We start from the raw sequence: 12,021 nt of genomic DNA on the forward strand, positions 1-12,021 counted from the left end.
CAAATCCTACAAATCGCCTGGCCCGGACCAAGTCATTCCGGCTCAGTTGCAAAAAGCCGGGGATATGGCCATCAACTGGCTGCAAAGTATCTTCAGGAAGATACTGACAGTGGGAAAAATCCCCCGAGCTTGGTTAAAGGCTAAAATAGTCTTTATCCCCAAGGCAGGGAAACCCTCACACACAACCCCAAAAGACTTCAGACCAATAAGTCTATCGTCCTTTCTTCTCAAAACCTTTGAGAGACTAGTAGGGCTGCAGCTGAGGACAACTATAAATCCTCAGTGGCTGTCAGGCGCTCAACATGCCTACCGAAAAGGAAAATCCACGGAAACGGCACTCCATGAAGTAATCTCGGCGGTAGAGAAATCTCTACAAGTCAACGAATACTCCTTAATCGCTTTCCTAGACATTGAGGGAGCTTTTAACAACGTCATACCGGGAGCCATCACAGAGGCCCTGACTGACCTGGGAGTGGATCGTCACTTGATGATGCTCATAGATCAATTGCTCACATGCAGGACAGTGACATCATCAATGGGATCGTCCACTCAGTCTAGGTATGTCAACAGAGGCACCCCGCAAGGTGGTGTCCTGTCTCCCCTTCTATGGAACATAGCAGTCAATAAGATACTGTGTGACCTGGAAGGGGGGGGCTGCAAGGTGGTAGCATACGCGGACGACGTTGCCATTATTTTCTCGGGAAAATTCCCTCAAACACTCTGCGATCTAATGACCGCAAAGCTCGCGCGACTCTCAGAATGGACAAAGTCGCGTGGACTGGGAATCAATCCCTCTAAAACGGAACTTGTATTGTTTACAACCAAATACAAAATCCCGTCCCTCAACCCCCCAATACTAAACGGATGTAGGCTCTCATTCAGCGACAGTGCCAGTTACTTAGGGTTGGTAATTGACAAAAAACTTAGCTGGAACCTGAGCATCAAAGACAGAGTGAAGAAGGCTACGATAGCACTCTACACTTGCAAGAAAGCCATTGGGCTAAGATGGGGCATGAACCCAAGAATAGTCCAATGGATTTACCTGGCAATAGTCAGACCAATACTACTCTACGGAGTCGCAGTGTGGTGGCCAGCCCTATCGAAGGGGACCATCACTAAACAACTGGGCAAGGTGCAGCGCACTGCAGCCCTATGCATCAGTGGAGCTCTCAGCACAACACCAACGGATGCGCTAAATGCTATCCTATGCTTGCAGAGCCTTGACCTTGCAGGTAAGGAGCAGGCAGAAATGGCAGCAATCCGTCTTAGAGACTCTGACCAATGGGTGTCACATCACACCGGTCATGCGTCCATCCTAAATGGAAACAAAATCGTCCCTACAAAAACGGACTACTGCGTTCCGAGGGAGTATACAGATACCCCCTTCGAGACAATCATCCCTCACAGAAACATCTGGCTTGAGGGACCACCTGGTCCAAAGGGAGCCATTCGAATCTTTACTGATGGCTCAAAGCTGGACAACAAGGTCGGAGGAGGAATCTACTCCGAACAGCTGAACATAAGACAGTCCTTCAGGCTCCCGGATCACTGCAGTGTCTTCCAAGCAGAAGTCATAGCGATCAAGGAGGCTTTGAGCTGTCTTCAGGAAATAGCCCTGCGGCAACTCATATAAACATCTATAGTGATAGCCAAGCTGCGATCAAATCGCTGAATGCGATAACATCAAGCTCGGCCACCGTGGCAAACTGTCGCAAATCTCTTCATGAGATGGCTTATCAGTTCGTCATCAGCCTAATATGGGTCCCGGGTCATCAGGACATTGAAGGCAACTGCATAGCGGACGAGCTGGCCAGAGCTGGCACAACAATCCCCCTTCTCCATGATAAGGAGGATATTCGTATGCCAATGGCCACCTGCAAGCTCAAAATAAAAGAACACTTTAAGCGATTAATAAATGACAGATGGCAAACCGTGTCACTATGTCGCATAACTCGGCAAACATGGCCTAATATTAATAAGAAGCGCACCGATGAGCTTTGCAAACTCAGTAGGAGTAGGTGCAGCTCAGTCATACGCTCTCTCACGGGACACTGGCTAATAGGCACACATGCAAGCAGGCTGGGCGCCCCATATAACGACTTCTGTCGAAGCTGTAGAGATGAGGACGAGGAGGAGACTGTGGAACACCTGTTCTGCTCCTGTCCGGCTCTCAGTAGAAGGAGACTGCAATACTTGGGCGCTCCTTTTCTAACTGACATTTCGGACATGTCTACAATCAGTCCCAGACGGATCGCAGGCTTCATAAGGGCATCCGGATGGGATAATGGATAACATAGGGTCTCACGAGGGAGAAGGGAACGTAATATGCGGTATCACAACGGGCCGAAACCGGCCTAGGTGTGTCGGGTCTCTGACAATCCCGACAGCCGCTTCAACCTAACCTAACCTAACTTTAAACAAAACCAAGCAGCTGTCTGAGCAGAGTAACCGTTCAGAATGCAGTGCACACCTCTGGTCACACACTGGCTGCTCGAAGAATATATGACATTCGTTTGCTGGCAAACAGTTTTTCGATCGAGATACTAGGCTTTACGGATACTCACCCAAAAGCATACTAAACAAATTAAAAACTCCATTTAACACTGCAATACGTCTAGCTCTTGGAGCCTACCGCTTCACCCCCAATAGTAACTTGCTTTACGAGGCTAACATTACCCCCTTTGAACTAAAACGAGATTTACAAACAGCAAAACTCTGAAAACATCTTATTAATTAAAAAAACACACCATTACACAAATTTATTAAACAACGCAAACTGGAAAAGAAAACTCCACCCATCATAGATCGCACAATAGCAATATGCAAGGGGCTTAATTTGCCCTATAAACCACAAAAGCTAATTAAATACAAAACTCCCTGGGACCTCCCCAAACTTGTCGACAAAACGCTACGTACTCATAAGAAACAAATCACACTTCCAAAAACATATCGAAAACTGTACAAAGGCAAAAAAGACAAATTAAAAACATACACAGACGGGTCAAAAACAAAATACACTATATCATACGCCATCACAACAGAAACGCACATAATAAAATATGGTATTCTGCCCCCCTACTCATCAGTACTTTCTGCCGAAACTATAGCAATCCTAGAAGCGATCGAACACTTAAAAAACAAACGAGCCAAATTTGTCATTTGTTCTGACTCCTAGCAGCAAAAGATTCCATAAAAAACACAATCACTAATAACCCACTTAGCTCCTAAAATAAAAATAATGTGGATTCCTGGCCATGCAGGAAAAACAGGAAATGAGTAAGCCGATGAAACAGCAAAATCAACAAAAAAAAATGCTCTTATTTTTACACCAAACATATGTTCGACAGACGTAAATAAATACCTAAAAGCAGAGTTCACGACAAGACAGAAACAGAAGCTTATACTCTGTAGTCAATGATACCAAAATATAAATTCGAATCAGTCACACATTGGCGATTATTTAGGTTCCTGCCAACAAATGCTTAGCAGGCTCGACCAAACAAAATGAATTAGGCTTCGGTTAGGCCACACAAATATATCTCAGAGTGTGATATCACATGAGTATGTTAACAAAATTTGGTTGCTTTAGCTGTTATAGTCTCTGAGATCTAGGCGGACGGACAGACAGATATGGCTATATCGACTCGGCTATTGATGCTGATCAAGAATATATATACTTTATGGGGTCGGAGAACGTTTCCTTCTTTGCGATGCACACATCTACTTTTACCACATATCTGATATACCCATTAACTCTTCGAGTACGGTTATATATAAAAATAGCAGCAATATTTCATATTTTTGCTTTAAAAATGCATTATGTGGCTTATATATAAAAAATCCATTCGTTCTTTGGTCAAAATTTTGAATGTCGGCATGCTTTGCATCTAAAGCCTTGCGTTTCTCACTTTTACCAGTATCGAACTATCGGAAACAAAAACCTCGATAGGCGAATCAGTGATTTTGCCATCGATACTATCGATAGTCTCTCGATGTTTTTGCAGGTCTACTGTGGATAGAAGAAGCACTAACCATACTGTATACAGATGTGCCAGTTCATACAACGAAAGTGGCGCAGCTGGGGTTTCAGCTTAAGGTCCCATTTTTGTAAATTTACAAGGGCAGCAAGTGTTGAATGGAAGGTGCTATAATGCCACCAAAAAAGAATAAAGACGCGGAAGCCCCGCATCTTGTGCTGTGTTAGTGAATTTCTTTAGCCGAAATAAAAGTTATGTCGAGGAAAATAGACACTGCATGGCAGCTGGGCAGCTAGAATACAGGTTAAGTCTAATTGGGACAAACTTTAATCAGTTCTTTAATATTCAAGATAAAATTAAGCACGACAGCGAGGACGAATTAAAGGTCAAGTTATTGAGCTGTCTTGGAAGCAGGCGACAGTCTAATGCAGGTGATCTTCTAAATAGTACACAGGTGACTCGCTCATCAAAACATTCCAAGCTCAAGCTTCCTCAATTTTCTGGAATGTTTACGGAATGGACTAGCTGGTACAATGCTTTAATTACGCTAATAGACTCCGATTCGGAACTGGATGATTTGTCAATATTGATTAATTTGATATCATCGTTGGGAGCTGCGCCTTTGAGTACGATTGAGTGTTTGGAATTATCAGGTCCCAACTATTGCAAGGCAATATGATTATTGAAAGATCGTCATGAAAATAAGTCAATTATTGTGCAATCATATATAAACGAGCTAATTAATGTGAAGCGTCTGAAGAATCCAGATTCAGAAGGGTTGACAATGGTAGACAATGTGAACTCCCAATAGCGCTCAAGTCGTTAAGCGAAGACAAGGAGATTCTGGGTGCAATAATTTTTAATTTAATTCGTACAAAGCTTGATGAAGTGACGATGGACCGTCATGGTCATTGTTATCGCAGTTTTTGATAAACAGAGAAACCAATTTAGCAAATAAGGAGATTCGACGAGTCAATGTAGCCAGACCCAGTGGTAGAACTAAGGTTAAGAAGGCAAGTTTAGCTGCATCAATGGACAGCAGCAATGGCAACGTTTGTCGTGGGACTCATGGCTTAAAAGGGTGTCCAAAGTAGAAAGAATTATCACTGGTACAAGGGTACCAGAAAGTAAAAAAGCACTCTCTGTGCCTGATTTGCTTTAGTAAGAGCCTTTTCACACTGGCGACCATCCACCATCCATTTCGGGGATGGTCCGTAAGGTTTTGCCGTTTCGAAAATTTCACAGTTATTCCACCATCCATCTGGGATGTTCCTTATTCGCACGGAATTGTTTCTATCATTTTCAAATGCAACCTTAAATATTTCAAATTAACAACAAAAAAGTGCAAGTCACTACGAAAATGTAAACAATGACAGACATGAAAATGGTAAAAACAAGAACAGAAAATCTGATATGTCAGAATTGTCTCAGGCACAAAAACTCGGTTTGTGGACTCTGGGAATTCTTTTATGAATGCTCTGCAAAACTCATGCAGGATATTGCACTCGCTTTTGGCTGACAGCCTTCCGACTATTCTGTACTGAGAAAAAGACCCAAAGTATACAATGCTATGGCTATAGAAAAAATTCCTTAAAAAACGCCTCGTTGTTTTCGGGTACATCTTTCTCCCAAAATGTCCCAAACCGCTTCTCAGAAAACATAGAGAATAGAGAACTACCATCTTGCCGCGATAAGGGGCCTAGTAAGCGTAAGGAACCCTATACCGGCGGTAGCGTATGCTGCCAGAAGGGCCACCCAAGCCGGGCAGGTCATGGGGGAGCGCCGAAGACAAAAGTAGTTCACTGTGGCGGTAGGGATAAGACGCATCCGTTATGGGGGAAATGTCAGTTAACGATTTAACAGTTAAGGTGCAGGGAGTCGGAGACCCATTACCGGCGTTGATTGGGGGTGCGAGCGCAGGTCCCCCGGCGTCGATATCCTGTAACTGCAGGAAACCCGATATGGCAGTGGAGTGCTTGGCTACCAAATCGTTTAATGCCACAAGCAACAGAAAGATCCACAGACAGAAAGGGACGATAGGAGATCTGGAACCGGGAACCACAGATGGAAGCTTCGTCTTTACTTGTCCCTCAGTGTCGGAGGCAGAGTTGGCTACGGCTTTCTCTCGACTCGGATATAACGAGGAACCGCAGGAGGCGGAGCCACAATTCACGGCTCCCAACATCCAGGTCGACTCGGGTCCACTACCCGTGACGGACGAGAAGACGCAGGCTGAGACCCTACGCAAGCGGCTGTCGTTATAAAGGGCATCGGCAAAATACCTTCGTGGTATTAGCCAACGACCCACCGATATGCTGACCGCGAGGGAAAGGAGCCTCAAAAAGAAGCACGAGCAAAAGGAGCGAAGGTACGAGCGGTTTAGCGGAGTCGCTCCTACCAGCAGAGACCAAGCCCTCTCAAGGGCAGACGCGGCGACTGGGGACCCCAAACCATCGACTTCAGCGTCAGCATCAGCTGGCACGAAGGCGAAGGTGGACCAACCCTCAACGGCATCGTCTGCGAACACGCGAGGGAGAAAGGGGAAAAAGGTGTCCGGGAAGCAGAGGGGGAGGACCACACCTCCGACGAAGAGGGCACCGGTGGAACCGACTGGTCGAGAGCCAAGGTTCCAGCGGCAGGGGACGGACGACTCCACAAAAGCTTCCAAGCCGAAGAAGGCGAAAGCAGAAGACATTGTGGCAAGCCTTGGATCGCCGGCCGAGCTGCAGGTAGCCATCATCGACAGAAGTCACCCAGAGGCGAAGATATCGGACGCCAGTTGGCTGAAGGAAGAATCGGAGATCTTGACCGCCATGAAGGATGCCATTGTGCGCGCAGATAAACCGTTTGTTTGCGAGTTCAAGGATATCAAGTGTCATAATGGAGCCAAAGGCAGTGGCCTGTTGCAATGCAGAAACTGTTGAGTTTCTCAAAGCCCCAGTCCAAGGTTTTGGTGAACTTTGGCCAGGAGCGGCACTCTGCGTGGTCCCCACGGATCAGATTCCCGGGAGAACGATCATGAAGGTGTTACTCCCCAGATCAAGGCGGATGAGGACAAATTCGTTCTGATCAAGGCACAGAACCGGATCCTGGAGACATCTGACTGGACCATCACAAGGGCGATAGCGCGAGATAAGGCAAACGGCGAGGAACTCTGGATCAGTATTGGTCAGGAAAGCCTTGCCAAACTCCTTGCAACGGACTGCCGCATATCTTTCGGTATGGGCACCCTGGCGGTAGAAGTACCGCGACACCCCAGGTCCGCTGAATAGCATGAAGGTGGTGCAGATTAATCTGCATCACTCAAGTGTACCATCGGCGGACCTGCTGCGGTTTATGGAGGAGAAGGCGGTGGACGTGGCCCTCATCCAAGAGCCCTGGATCGTAAGTGAAATGGTTCGAGGACTAAACGGTCGCGGATACCGCCTTCTCACGCCACAACCCGCGAGTAAGCCAAGAACCTGTATCGTGGTAAGGGACGAGCTTAATGTTCTGTTTTCTTCCAGGTACAGCACTCCGGACCTAGCACTATGTGGCATTATGTGAGAGGGAGGACGGGAAAAACCTATACCTGGCCTCTGCATACCTGCCGTACGAAGAAGAAGACCCACCCTCGGAGGATGTCAGGGCCCTGATATACCAAGCGCGGAGTGAGGGCCTCGACATTGTCTTAGGCTGAGACGCGAATACCCATCACTCCCTCTGGGGAAGTACGGGAACAAATTCTAAAAGAGAGTCGCTGTTCGAGTACATTCTGTCCACAAATCTGCTGCCCGACCCACCGGAAGGGGACATACTTCAAACGGGAGCACTAGAGGAAGCTACGCAGAACGTTACTAATGCTCTACAGATGGCGTTTCTCAAATCCTGCCCGACGAGATTATCTGGGCCATTAAATCATTCAGTCCCTAGAAGTCACCGGGACCGATTGATATCCGACCAGCCATGCTACAAGTAGCATGCCGGCAGCTACTACCATGGCTGAAGAAAATTTTCGAAGGATGCCTCCTCACTGGGTACGTCCCCCATGGGTGGAGGGAGGTGAGAGTGGTCTTCATCCCCAAGGCAGGGAAGATAAACCACATCTCCCCAAAGGACTACAGACCCATCAGTCTGTCCGCAAATTTTACTAAAAACGATGGAGCGACTAATGGATCTATATATTAGAACCAAGCTAGGCAAACAAGTGTTCAGTGGAGCTCAGCACGCCTACCTCAAAGGTAGATCAGTTGAGACCGCACTTCACGAAGTTGTTGGGCATATCGAAAAATCTCTAAGCCATAAGGAATATGCTTTGGCGGACTTCCTAGATATGGAGGGGGTCTTCAACAACTTCAGGATCGAGTCAATAACGGCCGCACTGGCCAAGACTGGCACACACCCGACTGTAACCAGATGGCTAGACAGCGTTCTCAGGAGCAGAACGATAAGCGTCAACCTTGGCACCTCCTCGTCAAGAAAGACGGTTACACGAGGCACTCCGCAGGAAGGAGTTATATCCCCTCTCCTGTGGAACCTGGTCCTCAACGACCTTCTTCTTCAGCTGGGGAGGAGCGGGTATAAGGTCACGGCCTATGCGGATGTTCTAGTAGTACTGGTAACGGGTAAATTTCTGCCCACAATCAGTGACCTTCTGGAATCTGCACTGGGCACCACCGCCAGCTGGGCACGCCAGAACGGTTTGGGAGTCAATCCTCAAAAAACAGAACTGGTGCTGTTCTCACGAAGATATAAAATACCGAGATTCAAACTGCTAGCAATTGGTGGAACGACACTCGAGCTATTAATCAAAGCCAAATATCTTGGTGTCATCTTTGACTCCAAACTGTCCTGTAAGGAAACACGGAGGAAAGGAAGAAAAAGGCAATGGCAGCTTTCTACACTTGTAGGAAGACCTTTGGACGAACATGGGGCTTACAGCCGCGCATCATCCACTGGATGTATACAGCGGTAATAAGACCCATCCTGACATACGGAGGCGTGGTATGGTGGGAGGCGGTTAACACCAAATCCCACATGGAGAAACTCAGTAGAGTCCAACGGACGGCATGCCTTGGGGTCACCGGATCTCTCAAATCCACCCCACAGGCAGCTCTAGACACCATGCTAGGCCTGGAACCGATAGACATCTTAAGTGCAAGTGCCACTATACTCCGTGAGGAGGAAGGTGGAACGGCCGGGCGGAGTGACTACTGTGTTTCAGAGTTCTCATGGAAAAGAAAATTTAAAGGACACATACCGGACAGGGAGAAATGGAAGAGTAACACGGCCCTGGGGCAGAATGAGCTCTCCATTTTCACCGACGGGTCAAAGACGGCCGAAGGAACAGGAGCTGGAATCTTCTCTGAGGACGAAGTCAGCGACATACGGAGGCCACTACGAGACATCATCTCGCAGATGATGGGCCGAGTAGGAACGAGATCGGACAGGAGGTGGAACACCACACCCAACTGTGAGATCTCTCGCTCGCTTTGGACCCACTATGATCCTAAACGCACCAATACTCTTCTAAGCTTCAGGCAGAGTCGGGTGCGAACACTGACGGGAGCTTTAACGGGGCGCTGTGTCATCGGCCGGATGGCCACAAGGTACAGACTACCCCACCATGACTTCTATAGCAGCTGCAGGGACTAGGAGGAAATGATGCATATCCCAGCCTGAAATAAGCTATCTTACAATATTTTGGTGCTGAATCATATTCATAACCATTAAAATATTATTAATATTCATTTTTATTATAAAAATGAATAACTTTTCCGCCGCACAATATTGTGTGCATCGGCTGTTTTTCATGGATGGTGGATGGTAGATGGTGGATGGTGCCAGTGTGCCACATCTTTCCAAAATTTCCACCATTCCCCCGGGATGGACTCAGTGTGCAGAGGGAATAAGCGACATTAAACTACATGCTGTAAGGGTCCGCGGGGTAAGATTTGCAAGAGCCTCATCATGAGCTTCTTTATCGGGAAATACCTATTGTTGCAGATGATTGTTGCAAGGCTGAAAACGGAAGCGTTGCAAGAACCGAGCTCACTACATAGCTCTTTACTGTCTAGATTGTAGTAGCCAGCAGAAATTTGGGGGAAATTATTTTATGTTTATTCACGTCTTGTGGCACCCCAATAGTTTTAATGCAAAGCTTTAGCCGCTCTTAAACGATATTCACAGCTCTAGCCGATATTCACAGCTTTAGCGCTCTTATCTTTACTACACTCACGCACACTTTGGAGCTACGAACAGTGGGGAGTGTAAACGACAATCGTACGATTGCACAGTTAAGAACTGCCTAATGCTGCTGCTAAGTCCGAGAACATACGATTGCACAGTTAATGCAGAACTGAAAGCTCTGATGAAATCGCGCTTAGACGATCGTCTCTTGATGCTACGAGCATTAGAACAAATTTAATGAGCAAGTGCAGACGTGCAGATATTTACCGTGCCCAGAGTGTTCGAATAAACGTGCATTATATTTGTACTTGCTTTTACGCGCAGAGAATTTTTAGAAGAATAAGCGAACTACAATTTCCATTTATGTATAATTGTTGCGATAGTATATTGAAGTGGTTGCTGTGTATCTCTTGCTAAAGGTATGTGCGCGCAGTGCCCATGAGCTTACATAAGCTATGTTGCAGGTCATATCATCTCAAGCTGCCCTACCGCGGTGAAGTCTGTCTAAGAATAACCTGGGAGCAGACTGAGGTAAACAGTTGTCGAGTTTAGTCCAACTGCAACCGGCGGATTGGCGGATTTTCATCCCCCTTCGTGGATCATGGTCCAAATACCTGTGTACCGTCTTACTGAAGGTGCTGTCCCTTCCACTTGGAGCAGATAGGCTGGCCGCGGCTATAGAATTGGCTCTCCTCTCTAATCAAGTCTACATCGTGAACCGGAGTCGTATATATCGCCAAGTGACACCTACATATCCTCGAGACGATTTCTGAAGCGCGGCAGACTAACCCGGACTAAACGATTCATCATTGGATTCCCACGCAGTCTAAGTTTATATAAATACCAAGAAATTCATAGTTCCATTAACATCTGCCAACGCATATATGTCAGCATTGTGATTCAGTGAATGTGAAACTTTAAAAGCACTCCTTGCTAATGGCTAGGAATCGTGCAATGTAAATGCACCATGAAGTTCACTTTTGATTTGATTTTCTTTTCGCAATTGTAACGAACCATGGATACCATGGTTCGTCACAAGCAGACGACGCAGCCAACGCTACTCCCAGGTGAAGCGATCAACACCCAGCAAAAATGCAAACTCAGCACACGCCAAAAGACAGGAGACCAGCACAAGGGGCTTACGCAATAAGTACCTAAAATAATATTAAATAAATAAATATTCCTAACAATATATATTCCCGAAGTGCCAACGAAATTCCTTTCCCACGGTACCGGTACACACCGATCACCTTACCTGGGACATTGGACACTTGTTGACAGGCGATTGCTTAGGTAACCCTCGATTACCGGGCAAACCCCCTACATGCGTGAGCCAGTCAGCAGTCTCCGACTTTCCTTACCGGGAATATTGGACACTGACTGCAGGGCTAATGATTAGGTAACCTTCTGTTACCGATCAGCCCGTCTGCACGCGCAGACTATAATTCGGCAATATATATTTATGTAAGAACCCTTCCCACATTCTGAAGTAGAAATAAGATATCTGTAAGACATTCATGGGAAAATCGAAGGCCGGCCGATCTATAAAAGGCACTGCCTTGCACGAAGAAAAGGGCAGTCAATCCGCCATCGCAGGCAGCGAGTCCACCGTAGCAGTCAATCCACCATACGCGTCGTCAAACAATGAAACATAACATAACCGGGTAGAATAATAATACGGAAGAATAAAGAAACCCAATAAAATTAAAAGAACCAAAAAGTGTTGTGATTTCTATTTCAATTGCTGGCAAAGTTCCTGGTTTTCCCGATAAAGTCCTCGTGAATTAGAAATATCTTGTAATTCAGGACCCTGGACAGACTGATGCATACCTCAGCCTGAGATGGGACATTACACAATAATGCTTTTCAAATAACA

The 12,021-nt window shown here is 46.5% G+C and overlaps 1 protein-coding gene across 1 annotated transcript; it reads left to right on the plus strand.

Annotated features, from left to right (window-relative positions):
* Positions 1-292: 292 nt before the first annotated feature.
* LOC121404915 lies at positions 293-2,292 on the plus strand (the record flags this gene model as incomplete). Its single annotated transcript, XM_041595339.1, is given in 2 exon segments — positions 293-1,610; positions 1,613-2,292. Coding segments are annotated over 2 exon segments (1,998 nt in total), but the record flags the coding sequence as incomplete, so codon positions are not given.
* Positions 2,293-12,021: the final 9,729 nt, after the last annotated feature.

Source organism: Drosophila obscura, unplaced genomic scaffold (assembly GCF_018151105.1).
Source record: "Drosophila obscura isolate BZ-5 IFL unplaced genomic scaffold, ASM1815110v1 contig_51, whole genome shotgun sequence".
NCBI classification, from domain to species: domain Eukaryota; kingdom Metazoa; phylum Arthropoda; class Insecta; order Diptera; family Drosophilidae; genus Drosophila; species Drosophila obscura.